Genomic DNA, 20,434 nt, shown 5'->3' with positions numbered 1-20,434 from the left:
GTTTGTGACCTTTTTTCATCAATGGTTTTCGTTTCTAAACAACTACCAGTTAAATGGTAGTATTTTGTTAGACTGGTGGAACCTTGCTAAAAAGTTTGATAATATATTAGCAATTTTCTGCTTTGAGTTAAACCTTCTACCTGTTTTATGCTCAAACAATACGTTGTTCAGCAAAGAACATATTCGATATAAAGGGGGTCTATAGAAAAATAAAATGCACGTAAAAGAACAAAGAAAACAATCATGTGGATCCCAAGGACGGTAAAAATGGACTGCATAAGAGAACTATTATGCGACAAAATGCCATGAATGTAACCAGAAAATCTACTAAATTTTCATGTTAACAGATGGACGCGAGCAATAGAGGCCACAGTCATTCTCATGTTCCATTTAACATTGACATATACAAGGAATCCTGACTCTTAACTTTAAACATTTCTTTAGATATATGTTTAATCAAGAATAAGTACCCATGGAAATCTGAGGTCTTGAAGATACAAATACAAAAACTGCGGCTTCATGTTCTTAAGATTTAAGTTATATTTACTATCCTAGGTGAAGACGAGGAACACCTACTGAATGTACAGATTCCATCATTTCCATTGCACCTTCCTTGTTGAAGGATATCGGTTGCAGGGTTCACATCTATGGTAATTCTACTTCCCGGCATTGTCTGTCCTTCCAGAAATGAACATTTACTCTTTCCAAATTCTAGAATTTTGTGATACAAATTAGGACTCTGAATTACTCGGATCTCCTGCAAAGGTTAAAGCAAACATGGATTGGAGATAACCAAAAAGGTTGAAAGAAAAATTATGTGAAATACAAAGAAGGGCAGCAATCGGGAGTCCAAACTATATGCATACGATGCTGGCATCACTACTATTAGTCTTCTGATTAGATCATGGGATAACTTCCCTTCAGTAAAAGCACGAACGCAGGATCACCTTTTATGACACTGGGAAAAAATAACTATCGTCATTGAGCACTAACAGTATTTGTACATTGGTTGCCAAAATTTCCATCAATATGTGATTTCAACAGTAGTAATTTGATAAACGAATTAGAGCAAGTAGCTACTTTTACTTCACGATGCAAGAATCATAAATTGTTGAGAATAAAAATATTGTTGACAAGAGAGATTATCAGGAACACTTACCATGCATGCTTTTAATAAAGCAATCAAAATCCGAGAAGCATATAGTTCTTTCAATCGAAGGCAAAGGTTGTTGAAATATAAAGAAAGAGAAGTGGCAGTGGTCAGGATTATTTCTTGGTTTTGCAATCTCAACTAGCCTTGTGAATCCATCTCTATCATAACATGATTGTGCATTTTGACCAGCTACAGTGAGCCCTCGTTCCCAGGCAGAATTTAAAACCTGCAACAATGGGAATAGTAAACATCAAATCTGATAATTGCTGCAAAATAATCTTTTAGTGTGAAAAAGAGTGTTACCACCTCCAACCCTGGAAACTGAATACCATAAAATTCTAGCTCTTGTTATATTTTCTTAAGAGCAAGTATGCAGCATAGTGTAAAAGAAGATAATAATACCATTACAGTAACTACCTGCCAACTCAAGCCTTCAGGATCTGACAAGGAATCATCAATTTCATGATATGAAACCTGCAATCCTGGGACAACAAACTTCACTGTCACAGAATGCGGTGGATATGCCTGGAAGAAATAAAATGACTGGAGGTTAGTTGGAAAAGTACCTTAACTACTATTTGTGTGTCCTCAAATGCAAGGTTCGCAAGGGAGAGAACATTATCAGCATGATCAATTAAGACCCGAGCGTACCAATGGAGGAAGAAACGTCCATAGTAGCTATCATAATCACCACGTTCACAGAAGAATCCAGTTTCATGTGGCTTAGAATTATAATAACCAGCATTATCAGGCCCTCGAGCCCAGAAAGAGTGTCCACGAAGTTTTGCAGCTTTAAGAAGATTTTGCAGCGAATATTTATCATAACACTGGAAACAAAACAAAAAAAAAGAACAAGGGGAACAGGTAAAACTATAGAGAGCACATAGTCAAATTTCATAATACAAGCATGCACACTTGAACTATTCAACAGTCAACAACATAAGAACACTAGAATCCACCTTGTCGTAGTGATGTAAATACCTAATTCGGCCAATCAAGGTGAAACAATCAATATAATAATTACCAGCACCATAGGCACAACAGTGAGCGCACATCAAATGTTGAATGAATCCTATCACTTGGGTTTCATTTAATTTTCTTCCCCCCGAACTAATGACCAAAAGTTAATTTCAAGACACTAAACAAAGATGATGGAAAGTCTTCCCCAACTTGCCCACAATTTTTGTAAATTTCCCTGACCTTTAACAGATGCACAATAATAAAAAGAAACTGAGATTTATCAGATACCTGAAACTCACCAATACCAGGGTATCTCCAACCCATCCTTTCTGAAAAAGAAGGGTACTTCAGCTCCCCTGAAGCTCCTAGTCCAATTTCCACAGCAGAAATGAAGCCATGAATGAATAAATCATCAAACTCAGTTCGGAAACTTCTCATGAAATCAAAATAGACCTGCATTTTTTTCCTTAAGTGAGTACCGAATTAACTAAACAAAATTAAGGATTTTGGAAAAACACACTGACTCAATAACTTCTCTAAAGGAAACTGCCATATGTCAATGCTATTAGCATGGTAACTCTAATGGGTGCATAGAAATATATATATGGGAATCTTGTTAGGTGATAATAAGGCGTACTTAGGTAAGGATGTAACAACCACAGAACTGAAAAAGCAAGCAACTGGAGGTACATCGGGTGAGGTAAAATTCACTGAAAGAATAAGGTAGGTTTGGTTCGTTGTTTTTAATTTTGCAGAACACCCAATATTGTTTAGTTTGGTATTTTTAATTGTGAATTTTGAAAACAAGATTAACATAAAATTCAAAACAAGTTTTCAATGCTTTGAATGTTTACAGTGTTTAAATGATGGAGTGGAAGACTTTGATAAAACTCCCTTCAAACTCCTGTTCACAAACAGTGGTCACCTTGAACTTTTTAGCTTTAGTTCAATTTGATTCATGCTTCTTGATTTTCATCTAATTTTGATCCTTTTTCGTCTTAATCTTCCACATATTGATCTTGAAACTTCCAAGAACTTCCATGTTGGCCCTTGAACCTCAATAATCTCCTAAATCGGTCATCCACGAATTTTGAAAATGTGCAATTTTATCCTCCAACATTCGATAAGTTTAATTTCACTCTCGAAACTTGGGACTTTCCTCCGTGCAATCCGGTTAGCCTTCAATTGCTCCTATTCACTCCAATAAGGCTAAAATATAGTCTTTTTGCTCCAAAATGACTCCAAGTCCGGGTTTTACATCCAAGCACTCCTCAATTTGTTTATTTCTGTTATCAATATTTACGCATAAAATCTTAATCCACTTGCACCTATATGCTTCAATCTTATAATTCATAATCACCTTATGTAATTATGTGTTCATGTCATTAATTTTTCTATGTTTATTTCCTACTTTTTGCCAAGTCAATTTATTATTTTTTTGTAGCAGGAAAAAGATTCACCAACTTTAAGATGTATATATTACTTGATAATATATTAGCAAAAAATTATTATATTTTACTAAATAAACAAATTCATTGAATAAAATATTATAAAACAATTTCTAAAAATTCCAAACCAAATGTGCTTTTCAATTTTCTTTTTTAGAAATAATTTTTCAAAATGACAAACTAAACGCATTTTCTGCAATCTTAAAGCACTCTCAAAACAAAAAATTGAAAATAAATTCAAAACTTAAAACTAAAACTAAACGGAGCCTAAATTTTCAAGCTGATGTGGATGTTGTTAATTGTGCATCTGTTGCTTTCTTCCCTCCTTTATCAATTTCATGTTTCCTTTTACCCTGCCACTTATGATATATGGCATTTGATATATGACTTCTTTCTTTAAGAAGCAAATAATGTTTCTTTGGCAGTTGACTGATGCAAAAGCAAAAGCAAAGAAGCAATAAATCCTCCTTTTGACTGAAGAACGAGCTACCAAATATGGTGCATATTAAATACTGAAATATAGATGGGATTAAATAGTCACAAAGTTAAGAAATCAAATTGAACTGAAGGTCAACAAACTAGTATTAAAAAATGCAAATATATTAGGAAGATTTAAAAAGCAAAGTCAGTTCTTCATGGGACACATAAAACAATAAGTTATTACCTCTATGCCAGTTCTTCCCCTTAATACTCTTTCTTTGTCAATGCTCCAAGAAAGGCATTCAGTATTTCTTCTTCCTTCACGATCCGTGAAATATATATCCTGATTGCTTTTTCCAATCTCCAAAACCCATTGAGGGAGGGTTATATAGATACCACCAGAATCATTTCCTCCATATTCATGAAATGACATTACAACCTTCAGAAAAAAGTAGACTTAGTTAAAGTTGCTCCTCAAGGAAATTCTCAGCAGACTAAATTACTTCCATCAATCTAATAAGAAATTTACTTAAGCAACAAAAGGATAAAAATTGAAACGCGAAAATGAATGCTTAAAGCATTGTTAGATCACATGCACAAAAGACAATCTTTAAAGACAATTTGTAGAGAAACATTTGGAGAGTTGCTGGCATTTATGCACCACAGCAGCATTTTTAATATAACGAGAGTTTTTAATAGTTTATTATTTATACCAAGCAGAAATTAGTGATATAAATAAAAATAATCAAGACGTTAAATCATTATTACCTGCAACTTAATGTCAAACTCACGAATGATGTCAAACAGTTGCCTATATCCTGACCATTTGTACTTTTGTGGATTCAATCCTTCAACGATGCCCCACCAGCAGTCTACAACAACGCCATCAACACCCAAAGATTTCAAATGCTGTAACTCATCTTTAATTCCTTCAGGATCCACTAGCTGGCAGATATTGTTGATTAAGCCAGTCTGCCAGAATTGAGGCACACAGAATAAATCAGTCCACATATGGAGCAGGAATGTTCACGGAACAAAAGGAAGAAAGTAAGATAGCATGAGGTAGATATTTTAAGAGAATTGGAGGAGTAGATAAACCACTTACAGCTAGTCTCACGTAAACAGGGACATAGAAGGTTCCCTGAAAGCCACTTCTATGCTCCCCACAATGAATATCTTGCACAATCTGCACAAGTCAACCATAAGCTTGAGAATTATTCATTACGCATAGAATAGAAGCACCCAGAAGCATCTATGTCAGGTCTTTATCATGTGCACAGATGGAGGACAGGAAAGAAAGAGAGAGAAATAAGAACAAAAGAAAGAGAAGAAATGAATAATTGAGAGAAAAATTCAGGGAGGAATTAAGTATCGCCATATATATCAAATGACTGCATGGTTTAGAAATGCCAGTCCAAATACTCAAACAACAATTTTTTTTTCCTACCTCAGAATTAATAATTACTATAAGAACCTAAATCAGAATTAAAAAAAAAAGTAGAAACTACTTTCTAAGTTTTTATCAGAGATAGAGTGCATATTTTGGTAAGTATTCAACAAAAATGAGACTTGAAATTGCACATGCAGTCAGAATAAGAATCGCTGCACTGCAGATAACTCTGCTAGAAGTCATCATTCAATTAACAGTTCAGATGGAATATGAACAATACAATGAACAATAATAACACCAGTAATTAATTGAAAAACATAGTTAAAAGCTCCATGAACGGAAAAGGAACAAGAAAGAATTTGGATGACAAGAACTAGGTTTTTTATCAAAATGCAGCACCAGAAATTTACCAACTCTCCAGTAAACTATCAGGAAAAAGACTTAAAATTACCTGGTCTGCTCCAAAACATTCAGGTGAATTGATGGCACAAGCACTTGTACCTTTATCAAACTTCGCATCCCTCTCTGCAACAACAACAGAATCTAGAGATGCTGGCGATAGAGTCTCATTGATTCTGAGATCTGATGGCTGACAGTCTACTGAAGATCTTGTGGAACAATTTTTCCAAGAGCTAGAAGATAGTGGGCTTTCAACTGACCTCACTGGATATGCTCCCTACACAAATTTGCACCAAATAATGAGAAAGAGGATAGGCTTTTACAACGTAGTGCAGTAAAATGAGACAGGTTATCTATATACTCGTAAGAGCTTCAAATATGATCAGTCCTCTTTAAACAATTATTGTGTCGTATATTGAGTAAGCTGTCACCATATGCATCAAAAATCAAAGCAATGATAATGAATAAAGCAAATTCCTCAACAATCAAAGCATAGAAGATCAGCACAAAAATGTAAAGGCAGCAGCCATCCAAGCACATAATAAATTTTCCATATGCCTATATAAGTAGTTCAACTAGTCATACTAATTCAACATAGCAAAATCATGGATTCAGTAGGTATACCAAATTTATCATCTAGAAGATAAGGGGCAGGATAGGAGATTATTTGGCTTGTGATGGTAAAATGTAAAGCTACAATGTTAGAATAATCTGTTGTACAGTCATACTGATCATCTTTAATGCAAGAATATAAATATACATTGTATGATTAATAGGATCAAATCTTATTATGCCATTCTTAAGGATGTACAACGGGAGATTTCCCACAAACAGGGGCATCTAAGCATTAAGAGAACCTTTGAAGGTGGCCCCTCTTGCCAGGATACCATATAAGAAGCATCAACTATGGGCGAATAGGAACCAATATAGTTTATTGGTAGATAATATGTAAGGAGAAGGGACAATCAGTCAATTGTTAGCTTTTTTCACAGCAACATAGCTGCAGAACTACGAATGTGCATACTGGATTTCGTGGAATACATAGAGTTCCACAAGATCACTTCTTCCATCAAGAACAGGGGACAAGGTAAAAAACTGAGACGAAGGAATGGGATGTGGCTTCAATGCTTAATGTTGAACTAAATAAATAACAAAATCAAATTACCTTTTTTAGATTAATAGGATGTGTAAGGTCAGGCACATACCCAACACTTTCACCCTCTAGTCTTTCTGGAGCAGGTACCCTGAACATGCCCCAGCATTAAAAACAATACTTTTCAATTTTTATAATTTTTAAGTTTAAAAGGCGAAGAACATTTTTCTCACAAAACAAGAAAACTTAAGAATCCACTAAAGCATGTCAAAGGAAAGAAAATAAGTATTAGTCCTGCTACTCTAAGATTAATACAGCTGTTATTGGTTTTGAATTCATTGAAACACTGCTAGAGTCAATAATGTTCACTGGGTATTGACGCAAATGCACACTAAATCGATAACTTGCAATCCCCAACAAAAATTCTTTGATTCCGTTTCATCTTCTAAAGCTCTCAGGGAAGCTTATCATTAGGTATCTGAAACAAAAAAAATGCAATTAATTTAGCAAGTGTAAACCATAAAATCTATATTTGATTAAGTAGGTAGTTTTAGTTTGAACATTCATTGCAAAAAGGACAAGAACATTCCAACCTTCAAACTACAGCAAGGCAATAATGAAGATACAATAATAAATTCTTCTACTCACATCTCTTCAATTACTAACTAGATAGCAAGATCCATCTCCTGCAAGGTAGTCATACACACACATCCATAATTCCGTAATTCTTGTTCTTAGCATTTACCATAGCACAAAAAAGGTCTAAAAATTGTCACTTTCCCAACTAAAAACTAAAGCAACACAATTCAAAGGCCATATAAACCTAGAAATAAACAAAACCAGCTAAAAAAATCCCTGTTCTTTTCTAGTTCCAACTATACTCACCATATTGGAAGTATTATTATTGTAATGATTAATGTTAGGAAGATTAGCCGCAGGAGGAGGAGGCTGCGAGGATTGTCTGTAGGTAGTGCCGTCAGTCTCAACAATCCACCCGGCCTCGCGGGCGAGGGCCGCGAGCACATCATTCATGTCGGCTCGGGCAGCCAGCGGGAAGTTGCCATACTGGCGGAGACCTCCCAACATACGGCTGGTGATGGCCCTCCGGTGACGTTCTCTCAACTTAGTCCGCTCCTTTTCCTTTTCCCTTTCTTTCCTGCTTTTCGGTGGGGGAGTGCTGGTGGTGGTTGTATTAGTATTATTAGACATTGTGGCTGCGAAGCCACGAGGACGGCGCGTTGGTTGGGGTTGGACTGGGTGAGGTTGGGGATGGTAGCGTTGGGTGGCAGTGGTTGTGGCAGTGTCGGCGCCGGACTGTTGCGGTGGCGGTGGTGGTTGGGGATCTAGATCTTGAGGAGTGGCGATGAAGGAGTGGTGAGGGTGATTCATGGTGTTTGCTTTCATTTTTCACTTAACTTTGCTGCTTCATCAAATAGTTTTGCTCTCTCAAACTTACCCAAACAGTACCTTGGGGACGACTCCTGTCAAAGAAATATATTATGGACCAAATTGCATTCTGTCAATAGGTTGGGACGAATTGTGCAATATTTTCTTTTCCCTTACATCCATTTATAGATCTTCGTTAGCGTATAATAATTATCGCAGCGACTTCTCGGGGAGTTCGAAGCAAGCATATAAGCGTAAAGAATCGATCTTCAGTTCTTGTCGATAATTATTTCTTTTCTTTTTAAACGCTATTGAAATTTAGATAATTGTGTATATCTTCTAATTGAATTCAAGCTGCACGACAACTGTTTGATGAAATGACTATGTTGTTTTCCCTATTTCATTTTCCACAATGCCGTTTTTCTAGTGCTGTAAATCTTAGCGCTTCCAGTTGCGGAAGAAAAACAATGGACTGGGGTTTTGTGCAAAGAATTTGGGACAAATGGGCATCCAACTACGTGGGTTCTTCAGGTGAGCATGCATTTAACACTCCAATTTGAAGTGTTTCTTTTATCATTCTGGAATGAAACGAGGTAAAAAATTTCCAGGTCAACCATTGAGGGGTGCTCTGTTAATTAACTATGATCCTACCGGACCTGCTCGCCTTGTATCTACCATGTAAGAGAATATACAAATTTGCTGCCATTTTGAACAGTGTCTTTATAAATCTTGCTGCCTTCGTTTGGAATTCAAAAGGGATCTTCATGGTTTTCGTAGAACATCTTGTTATCTACATTTATGTCCTGCTTTATTGCAAGAAACTGTTTACACGGTGATTGTAGTATGTGATTTAGTTATTGGACCCCACCTTCTAGAGGTTTATAACTTCTTTCTTTCTAGAGGCCACTTGAAATCCCCATGGAGGAAAGGTTCTAGGGAAAGAAGTTTATCATTGATTACTAATTACACTAAAATGGCTTATTATTGGGTCAATGCCTTCGCAGTTAATAGGTCTAAAGAAAAATATGAGAGAAAATTCTTCTTATTTTCTATTATGGAATAGGCAAAGATTACAGTAATAAATAGGAGAGGAAACCATCAATTAGGTTCACCAAACTCCTTAAATCAAGGAAGACTAAACATAGAAAACTAACCAATTAGGAAAACAGAAAAAATCTTGGAGATTGAGATTCTAATTATCCTAATCTCATTATTTGGAAACTAATCTTAGTCTACCAAAATATTCCACACTCCCCCTTAAGCTGCGCAATATATGTTTATCATTCCCAGCTTAGAAACAAGAATTTCAAATTGGTCTCGATTGAGAGCTTTGGTGAGGATATCTGCAATTTGAAGATTCGACAGAGTGTAATCTAGTTTGATGATTTCTTGATCAATCTTCTCTTTTATGAAGTGCTGATCAATTTCGACATGCTTGGTCCTATCATGGTGAACTGGATTCTTTGCAATGCGGATTGCAGCTTGATTATCACACTTTATTTTTATTGGATCATCAGATAGTATCTTCAATTCTTCCAAGTCTTTTTAGCCACATTCCTTCACAAATTCCGTGCGCCATTGATCTAAATTCTGCTTCAGCACTACTTCTAGCAACAACTGATTGCTTCTTGCTTCTCCAAGTGACCGGATTTCCCCATACATATGAACAATAGCCAGAGGTAGACCTTCGATCAATCAAGGATCCTGCCCAATTAGCGTCTGAAAAGATTTCTATGCCTCTATATGTCCCTTTCTTGAAAAACAGCCATTTTCCCGGTGTTTTCTTAAGATATCTAAGAATTCTATATACTGCCTTGAGGTGATCATTAGTTGGATTGTTCATGAACTGGCTAACCACACTAACAGGGAAACTAATGTCTGGTCTTGTGTGAGACAAGTAAATGAGTTTTCCCACTAGTCTTTGGTACCTCCTTTGTCAACTGTTGTGGCACCTTCCTTTACATCTAGTTTTTTGGAGGAGTCCATAGAAGTATCTGAAGGCTTACAGCCGAGCATGCCAGTCTCCTTAAGTAAATCTAGTGTATACTTCCGTTGAGAAACCGTAATACCTATGCTTGATCGTGCTATTTCCATTCCAAGAAAGTATTTCATTACACCAAGGTCCTTGGTCTCAAACTCTTCAGCAAGAGTATTCTTTAAGTGACTTATTTCTTCTACATGATTCCCTATCAATATGATATCATCCACATAAACGATAAGAATGGCAATTTTACCTTCGAATGACTTCTTTATGAATAAGGTGTGATCTGATTGGCCTTGAGTGTACCCATACTTCTTGATTTCTGTAGTGAATCTTTCAAACCATGCCCTTGGAGATTGCTTGAGGCCATAAAGAGATTTTATCAATTTACATACACTGTTGGCATTGTTTGGGTTTTTGAGACCCGGAGGAATTTCCATGTAGACCTCATCTTCTAAGTCTCTATTAAGGAATGCATTTTTTATATCAAGTTGGTGGAGAGGCCAATCTAAGTTTGCTGCTAAGGATAATAGGACACATTTAGTATTTAACATGGCAACCAGAGCAAATGTTTCTTGGTAGTCAATCCCGTAGGTTTGGGTGAAACCTTTCGCCACAAGTCTTGCCTTATACCTATCAATGCTTCCGTCTGCCTTGTACTTGACATTGAATATCCACTTACATCCCATAGGTTGTTTTCCTTTGGGAAGTTCTGTGAGTTTCCACGTTCCATTACTCTCAAGGGCCTAAATTTCTTCATCAACCACTTTCTTCCATTCGGGATGCTTTAGAGCCTCTTGTATGCAATGTGGAATTTCTATGCCAGTTAAGTTTGAAGTGAACGCACGATAGTAAGGGGATAATCTCTCATCTGTCACAAAGTTTACAATTGGATATCGAGTACATGACCTAACACCTTTCCTTTGAGCAATGGGAATATCAAGGTCATTACCAGGATAAGAATTAGTGTTACCTTGAATTGTATTATCTGAATTCGAAGTGGTCTCTTGGTTTTGCTCAGGAAAAGTAAAGTGATCTACCTCCATCAGAGTTGTTGGTTTTCTCGAGTATACAAACCCTTTAAATCTCTCCAATTTTTCTTGTTGACTCACCATTTCAGAATTGTTTAGAATAGGTTCGGGAAGAACGGAATTTTGAGTAGACTCGGGTAGAATGGGTACAATTGGAAGTGTAATGTTGTTACTCGAATTAGAAGAACTAGGGATTGTGGAAGGCTGTTCAAAGGAAGAATTATTCTCATCTTGCCAAAACTGATATTCTTTTATGATGGAATCATTCTCCCCCTCAATATGAGTTTTGGAGTAAAAAGGTTGATTTTCGAAGAAGGTTACATCCATGGTATTATAAAACTTTCGAGTGGTTGGGGAGTAGCATTTGTAACCTTTTTGGTGAGAAGAATATCCAATAAATATGCATTTTATGGCCTTGGGATCGAGTTTGCTCCTTTGATGAGGCAGTATGTGGACAAATGTTGTACACCCAAAGACTTTTAGTGGTAAGGACGAGATGAGTCTGGATTGTGGGTAGATTTGTGTGAGTACGTGGCATGGAGTTAGGAATTTTAGGACTCATGAGGGCATTCTATTGATGAGATAGGTGGCAGTAAGAACGGCTTCCACCCAGAAGTGTTTTGGAACATGAGTAGTGAATATAATAGAACGAGCCACTTTTAAAATGTGTCTATTTTTTCTCTCAGCTATCCCATTTTGTTTTTCCGTGTCTATGCAAGAACTCTGATGAACTATCCCATGTTCAAGAAGGAATATCCAGGTGATTCTAGAATGATCATCAGCGAAGGAGATAAACCATCGGGTTCCTGAAATATTATTGACTCGTGAAGAACCCCAAATATCACTATGTATGAGTCGGATACGATTTTCGAGTGTGTTTAGATAATTGGTAGATTTCACGTTGGAAAGATTTTGAATTTTTATTGATAAACAAAGATGGAAATAATTTTTCAAGGCACATAAAACTTGGATGACCTAATCAAAGGTTCCATAACATAATAGCACTTTCATTATTTGAAATAACCACTGAATTAAAACTCCTAGAACCACGATGAACATTTGGGCATTGTTTTTTATTTTGATCATCACGATGAACATTTTGGTATTGTTTTTCATTTTGATCATCACCCTTGAAGAGGTAGACACCTTCACTTTCTTTAGCAGTGCCAGTTGCCCTCCTCGAAACCAAATCCTGAAATTCACAATGAGTAGGGAAGAACTTAGTAACATAATTCATGTCTCTAGTAAGTTTGCTAATGGACAAGAGATTACAAGTCAAATTTGGAACAAACAACACAGATTTCAAAGTTACTGCCTTTGAGATAATGATTGTCCCAATACCAGTTATTGTGGATAGAGAACCATCTGCTATTCTCACTTTATAATTCTTTAAGCATGGACTGTATTCGTAGAATAAAGAAGCATTTCCAGTCATGTGGTCAGAGGCTCTAGAGTCAATAATCTAAGGTTGTTGATCCTCAATTTTGACTCCCAGAGCACTTAGAAAAGTACCTTTTTGAGCGACAGATACTATGCTAATAGTAGTAGATGTTGTAGGGTTTGACTGGAGTTGGCTGAACATTTTTTGCAGCATTTCTATTTGCTCTTTATTGAATGGGGCAGCTTCAGTTGTTGGCTGTTCATCTGAAGTTACTGTAAAGCCACGTCCTTCTTTATTTTGAAGTGGCTTATTTGGTTTCCAATCGGCTGGCTTCCCGTGGATTTTCTAGCATGTATCTCTTTTATGTCCAGGTATGCGACAATGGTCACACCAAGGTTTGCCTTTGCGATTTTGGGGGTTACCAGTTGAGATTATTGCACGAGTTGCAAGGGCTGAACCTTCTGATGCGGGTGTAGCACTTGGGTTGCCTTGTCCTCCCATCATAATCTTCTTTATGCTCTCTTCTCTTCTTACCTCTGAAAAAGCTTCTCAAATTGAAGGTAAAGGCCTCATGCCGAACACTCTTCCTCTAACTTCATCAAGATTTTTATTTAGTCCAAATAAGAACTTAGAGACTCTGTCCTTCTCAACTATTTTTCTGTATTTGGCCGCATCTCCAGGGCGATCTCAGTCCAATTCCTCAAAAACGGCCAATTGTTGCCAAAAACGAGTAAGATTGTTTAGTATTGAGTGACAGACAAATCACCTTGGCGTAAATCATGAAGGCTACTTTTGATCTCCAACAATTCTGCTGTGTTGTCATTATCAGAATAAGTTTCCTTTGCCGCATCCCAAACTTCTTTCGCGGTTCCGTAGAACATGAAATTCTGCCCAATTTCAGAAAAAGTGGGTCTTCCTTTTTAGGAGGTTTAGCGGCACCATTGAGGTAATCATCTTTTCCTTTTCCTGATACGAACATCATCACAGATTGAGCCCATTGAAGGTAATTGTGTCCATTCAGCTTATGCCCAGTTATTGGGAGTGCAAGATTTTCAGATCCGCCATTGTGAGAGGCTTGGGTTTGACAGGAAGTGGCATCTAAAGTGCTGCTCTTGTCAATGGCCATTCCGTATTTGACCATCATTAGACTTGAAATTGTTTCAAGCTTAGAGCATGCTCTGATACCATGAAGAAAAATATGAGAGAAAATTCTTCTTATTTTCTATTATGGAATAGGCAAAGATTACAGTAATAAATAGGAGAGGAAACCATCAATTAGGTTCACCAAACTCCTTAAATCAAGGAAGACAAAACATAGAAAACTAACCAATTAGGAAAACAGAAAAAATCTTGGACATTGAGATGCTAATTATCCTAATCTCATTATTTGGAAACTAATCATAGTCTACCAAAATATTCCACAGGGTCAAATTGTAAGGTAAGGGGTTGCATGACATGTCTTTGAAAAGGAATAAAGCTCTGATAATATCTCTTCCTAGTTATAGGTTATATGGCAGAGATATTAACTGAGGAAAGAATAATGAAGAAATGAATGGTTAGCTATGGAACCTAAGTAGAAACCTAATAACCTATTACCAATAGAGGATGAGCTAGATGTAGTAGATGATCAGTGATTTCTTACCGCGGTAGCTATTCCTAATTTCTAGGATCTCTTCCAATGAGGTGAAAGTTCTCGAGCTTATATATAATAGTTTATTTTTCCTACTATTGTTTTTGCTTTTTTGGGAGTGGTCGTGGCAAAACTGAAGCTTGAAAGAATAATAGAAGTTTAGCTTATACACATTTTTGAAGTTGCACAGAGATCTTCCCTACGGCCTCTCGTATGGAATATGTCATGTATCACTACAATTTTCATTTTTTAAATTCGATTTACGAAGGCACTGTTCAATTTTTATAATGAAAGAGCTTGTGGTCTAAGTCAAAAGCAGACTACCAACTTCCAACTCATGGTATGATATTCACACACAATGAAAAAAGAACAGAGCGATTACTGGAGTATCAAAAACTAATTTTTATGGATATTTGGATCTGTACTGACTCCTTGAATAATGATTAGAATTTTATTTCCAGTGCTTTCACTTTTTTCATGAAAATTGAAACAAGGAGAAGGAATAACCTTGATTTTTGAGTTTTTTTGGGAGAGTGCTTATATAACATTTTTCTCCTTTAAAAATTAGAAACCTGTGTTTGCAATGGGATTTTAAGAACATGAGGTGGCAGAGATGATTTCTCTTCATCTCCAGTTCCTTGCCTAATAGCTGGCATAGGTACCTCTCGCACTGCCAAGATTTTCCAAAGTAAACATGAAAGGTTGTGACAGTTTCTTTTGATTATTGTGAGGAGATTTATGTATCCTGATAAAAAGTATCACGTGGAGAAAGCTTTTCTCAAAAGTAATTAGGATCCATTTTAGGACAAGTTGACTTATATGCAAGTTGTTTTCTTTCTTTATTATTATTATTATTATTATTTTTTATTATTATTATTATTAAGGACAATTGAAGAAAAACCCAGATCTCTAGACAATTTAAGAGTCTGCATTACTGGCCTTCAGTTTTAAGTATGCGCTATTTCAGTAACTTGGGCAAATCTTCACCTCCAAAAATTGCATTTTATCTTCTTTTTTTATTGTATAATTTTGTGTGTTGACTGGAAGAGCAATTGGATCTTTCTTCTTGCTTCCTTCTTTATTTATTCTTAGGTCCGACCTAGTGCACGAGGGTATCGCCAACATACAAGTGGAGAGTGTTCTGTGTCTTGAAACCTCTGCCTACACAAAGCAGCAGCTCATTCTATACAAATGCTCACCTGTCTAATTATATATTTCTTGGCATCTGGTTGCTGAGTTAAACAGCTGCATGAAACCCTATCACTAGTGTTTATGCATCAATATAGTATTTCTGCCAACTTCTGAGAGCACCAGTTTTAAAGCTCATCTCCTTTCTTGTAGAGCAGAGGAAGAGGGCATACAATCTTATCCAATTGAACTCAGTCAGTTCGTCGGTTATGTTAATAGAAACAAACTTCGAACAGAGAGCTTCTTTATTGGATTAAACCAGTGTGAGTTTCATGTCAGTAATGAATACGCTGTCATCTTTTCTTTTGTTAGTTTTCCGCAGCAGTTTTCTTATGTCATTTCTTTGTGGTTAAATTTATGCTTGGTAATGATTTTGACTGAAACTGCATTCTGGCATTTCATTTCAATTTTTTGTTGTGAACTTGTACTCTCATTCTGGTAACTACTCTTAATTGTGTACGTTTTTTGCTTATTGGGGGTTGTCGCTGTTAGTCATTGAAGATGTCAGGCCGAAAATTTTAGGATGATTGTGTTCTGGGCCAATTTCCAAGTGTGAAATTGCTAATTAATTTTTGGTTTTCTGTCGCACTGCGACAAAATGAATATTGAATATTAAGATTTTGTTTGGGGCCAATTTATGAAGTTTGTGTCATGGAACGAGCCTTGTGGCGCAAGGTCCATTATTTTGCTTTCCGCAACTTGGTTCCTAAATTTCTCCTTTGGTTTTGCTTGAGTGCCTTCCTATTTGTATATTTTGATCTTTAAACTTCAATCCTCATCATCCACAATTATTTGAAATCAAACTGTTTTAAGTTTCGAAAGTTCACAATTAAGTCCCCTAACTTTCCAAATATTGAACTGAGCTCCGGAACTTGTAAATTTCCTCCAATTGGTATCATAATTCATCTTATTAGTCACTTTCAATATGGTAGATCTTCAAATTCTCCGAATCAACTCCAATTAAGTTCATAATTGTTTTTATTCGTGCCAATTGCATTCCGATTCGGATTTTTCCTATAATTAACATATTTACACTAAATTAAGTAGATAACCGCTTAAATAGCAATATTTTGTCAAGCGGATAAGCGGGTAAAACACTGTTATCATCTTCCATATTAGATTTTACCTCCATATTAGATTTTACCATCTTGTTAATTAAAAAAATATATTGGTGGTAAATGCCTTCCACCAGAAGTTAAATGACACACTAGATTTTGCAAGGAGTGTTAGGCAAAATTCTACGATGTGTTTGTGTTTTCTCTCGGCCCTCCCAGTTTGTAGATTCATGTGGGGACAAGTGTGTCTAAAGTGGAACCCAAGTTTTTTCTGAATAAGGCTTAAACAGCCTATGCTCCCGTCTCTGTCAGATTGCAAACATTTCAATTTTATCAAAAATTGCCTCTCAAAAAGGGACTGAAATTGCTTTAATGAAATGAGCATAGTATTTGTTGATCTCAAAAAATGTAGCTCCCACGTGACCAACAACTCTTATAACTCCACGGGGATACCTTCCTACACTAGAGCACGCTATTAGTCATTCATGGCCTTTTTCAATGATGGTGAAAACAGTCATGAGCACTCTAATGATCAAGTCAATTAACGGTATGAAAATATAGGGGGACTGTTCTTGTAATATCAAACATCGGAATATCTACGTAAAAGGGGAAAGAGGAGAAGAAAATATCCATTTTGTGTTTAGAGTTATATTACCTTTAAAGTGGCACTAAGTAGAAGAAAATATCCATTTTGTGTTTAGAGTTATATTACCTTTAAAGTGGCACTAAGTGTGAGTATATATAGGGAAAAGGGTAGATTGGGGACTGTTAGATGGAAGGGCACGTGGCCTCATCTCTGGCTGAAGTGTCTCCTCCTAAGTGTCAACCAATTAGTCTTTGGGTGGGCGAGCATGTAATGTCCCTAACAAACAGATTCATGATTTGACTCTTTGATGTCTGTTGTACAAACATCACATCAATTAATCGTGTAAAGATTTTATTTTAGATGGATCTTTGTATAGAAGATCTCCAGGTTGAAAGAGACAAGGCGATGTGGCTCCCTTATCATATTGGCATGATACTTTATTTCCACAACAAGTGTGGTTTCCTTCATACCACTTTGACGATATAACCTTGGCTCATATCACTTCAACGTCTCGATTAAGCAGTAACGATGATGCTTTGGTAATAATAAAAGTCATGGTGATGTGGGATGACGTGGAGTGCGAGCCTTGTTGATTTGGCTTAGTTTGTTGCCACATTGGTAATGATCTAGAACTTCTTCATAAGAAGCAGTTTGTTTTGTACAAAACTACACCGCAAAGGAAGGTAAGCTACTTCAAGCTAACGCATCACCTCGACAAAGACCAATTTACCTCCAACTCTACTCTAGGTTAAGCAGTAACGATGATGCTTTGGTAATAATAAAAGTCATGGTGATGTGGGATGACGTGGAGTGCGAGCCTTGTTGATTTGGCTTAGTTTGTTGCCACATTGGTAATGATCTAGAACTTCTTCATAAGAAGCAGTTTGTTTTGTACAAAACTACACCGCAAAGGAAGGTAAGCTACTTCAAGCTAACGCATCACCTCGACAAAGACCAATTTACCTCCAACTCTACTCTAGGCTTTAAAGTCCATGCATTATATAAATATCCGTATGTGGACTTGTTGGAACCATTGTTACGCCTCTTGTGAGTAGGCTTCACATCATCACCGTCATGATAGCTAGCTAAGTAAAATCAATAAGTCTCGCACTCCACGTCACTCCATACCACCATGCCTATCACTATTATCGAAGTGTCACCATTACTGCTCAATCGAGGTGTCAAAGAGATGATCGAGATGATATGCATTGAAGTGGTATGAAGGGGACAACATATTGCGAAAATAAAGTACCATGTAACTATAATAAGGGAGCCACATCGTCTCGTCTCCTCCAACCAGGAAATCTTTTATACAAAGATTCATCTAAAATAAAATCTTTACACGATTGATTGATGTGACGTTTGTACAGTAGACGCCAAAGAGTCAAGTCATCAATCCACTTGTCAGTGACAATAAATGCCTACCCGCCTAAGGATTGATTGATTGACACCTAGGAGGAGACGCTTCGACTAGTGGATGAGGCTAGGTGCCCCCTCCATCTAACGGCTCCAAATCTACATCTTTCCCTATATATAATCACATTTAGTGTTATTTTAAAAGTAATACAACTCAAACACAAAATAGATGCTTTGTTCTCTCCTTTCCCCTATTTACATAGATATTTCAATGGTTCTCATTATAAGAACGTTTCACCCTTTATTTTCATACCGCCAACTGACTTGACCGTCGGAGTGCTTCCAGTCGCTTCCATCACCACCTAGAAAGTCCACAAGTGACGTGCTCTACTGTACAGGAATTAGGAAGGTATCCGCGTGGAGTTATGAATTGCTGGCCACATGGTAGGTGCATTTTTTAAGGTCAACAACATTGATAACCTTCCATGGACATAGGGGCAGGACCCCAAATATCTGTATGATCAATTTCAAAGGGACAAATGGTTTTACACAAGGGGAAAACACGGAATTGGCATGGCTACATAAATTGATCTTGTTTGCAAGTGAAATAGGGACTTCACACTTTTAAGATTGGACTTGAAAATTGAAGGACTAGGGTGACATAGCCTTCCATGCCAAACACTAGCAGTGTTGGCATCATAAAAATTAGAACTTACAACCAAAGAAGTGGAACTCTCTTGGAAGGATATCATGTTTTTCGTTAGAACACGATGGATTTTTTTTTTTCCTGTTGCATAAACATTAATCTTAAAAATGTATATACTTATCAGAGTTTGATAGAAAGACAACGATAATGCCTTGTTATTTTACAAAAATTCTAAAGTTCGTTGGATAAAATTTTGTTTCAGACCTTGTCTCCTCAATTCATGAGAGTTGGTTTGGTGCAAGGTGCATGAACACTTCAAAACCTGCTGGTGAAGGTGCTATTGTGATGCAGACGGCAGCATTTCTCTTAGTTGGACTGTAAGTATTTAAAAGTTTGGCTAAGAAAATTCTGGAAAACAATCGACTTTAGACTTCATCTTGATGGGCATGAAGTGATGCTTGTTTCTATTCTTTTTCTTGCATATAATGGAATTTTTCAGATATGAGGGCTCTATAGGATCAGCATCTCGTCCAATGGTGGCTGTTGATCAATTTGCATGGCAATTAGGCCGAAGAAACCTTTGATATTGTTGCATCAAGGTCACTTCGCTCCAACTTCATTGAGGATGGAGATCCATTATTAATGATCAATGAAAGTTGAATTTAGAAAGAAGCATAGTTATTGCCAATGTGTATCATTAACTCTGGTGGTGTACAAAGACCACTGCGAGGCCATTGGCGACTTGATACTTGGAGGAAATATTCACTAAAAATTGTAGGTGTTGAATTGTTCATATTGATTCTCTTAAGCTTGGAATTCTTTTTAGGGAAATTTCATTTATCAATGAATTTGACAAATAATTTCGATAAATAGTCATAACCCTTAAATTTAATCTAATTTAAGGTTCTAATGGATCTAGATAGTTAAATTAGCTTAAATTAAGAGCTGCTATTATTTGTCGAATTGGTAGGAGGGACGGTATCTACTCTATTAGAAATGAATTGATGGGTCCAATCCTCTTTCTATAGATAAAAGATCATCAAGTAACATGGTGTGTTTGTCAACTTTACTATAATTAATAAAACAAATTTCATATTATTCAACCAAAATGTTGGAATTTTTTGTGAATTCTAATTTTTCTTTCTCCAATTTTACCTGTCTGTAAAGAGACAAGCTGACTAGCCAACGGTGCTATCTACTGTGTTATTACTTTTTTTTACTCTAAATTATTTTTGACTGACTTGACAAATAAAAAGCATAATGTGATCTGTTCGTTCTTGACAGTGTATTAAGCTTCTCAACTCTTGATTGAGAGAATGATTGACAAAAAA

General features: G+C 36.5%; 2 protein-coding genes across 8 annotated transcripts; one reads left to right on the top strand and one right to left on the bottom strand.

The window, feature by feature from the left end:
• Positions 1-301: 301 nt before the first annotated feature.
• Positions 302-8,323, bottom strand: LOC111404271 (beta-amylase 8). The gene is given in 10 exon segments (XM_023033090.1): positions 302-757; positions 1,160-1,379; positions 1,571-1,689; positions 1,692-1,980; positions 2,402-2,566; positions 4,226-4,420; positions 4,750-4,953; positions 5,087-5,167; positions 5,823-6,047; positions 7,749-8,323. Coding segments are annotated over 10 exon segments (2,043 nt in total). The 5' UTR covers positions 8,268-8,323; the 3' UTR covers positions 302-731.
• Positions 8,324-8,442: 119 nt separating this feature from the next.
• On the top strand, positions 8,443-19,973 carry LOC111404272. 7 transcript variants are annotated; one of them, XM_023033094.1, is made up of 6 exons: positions 8,443-8,503; positions 8,701-8,780; positions 8,858-8,927; positions 15,614-15,723; positions 19,366-19,480; positions 19,603-19,973. In XM_023033094.1, exons 2-6 carry the CDS (start codon positions 8,717-8,719, stop codon positions 19,685-19,687), a joined length of 444 nt encoding a protein of 147 aa, XP_022888862.1. In that variant the 5' UTR covers positions 8,443-8,503; positions 8,701-8,716; the 3' UTR covers positions 19,688-19,973. The 7 variants fall into 7 exon arrangements, with proteins under 7 accessions (XP_022888862.1, XP_022888861.1, XP_022888865.1 ...); XM_023033093.1 differs by having other exon boundaries at positions 8,677-8,780; XM_023033097.1 differs by lacking the exon at positions 8,858-8,927 and having other exon boundaries at positions 8,677-8,780; positions 15,619-15,723.
• The last annotated feature ends 461 nt before the right edge of the window (positions 19,974-20,434 follow it).

Source organism: Olea europaea, chromosome 11 (assembly GCF_002742605.1).
Source record: "Olea europaea var. sylvestris chromosome 11, O_europaea_v1, whole genome shotgun sequence".
Lineage (NCBI taxonomy): Eukaryota > Viridiplantae > Streptophyta > Magnoliopsida > Lamiales > Oleaceae > Olea > Olea europaea.
Note: the sequence above shows the minus strand (reverse complement) of the source record. Positions and strands in the feature narration are given on the sequence as shown.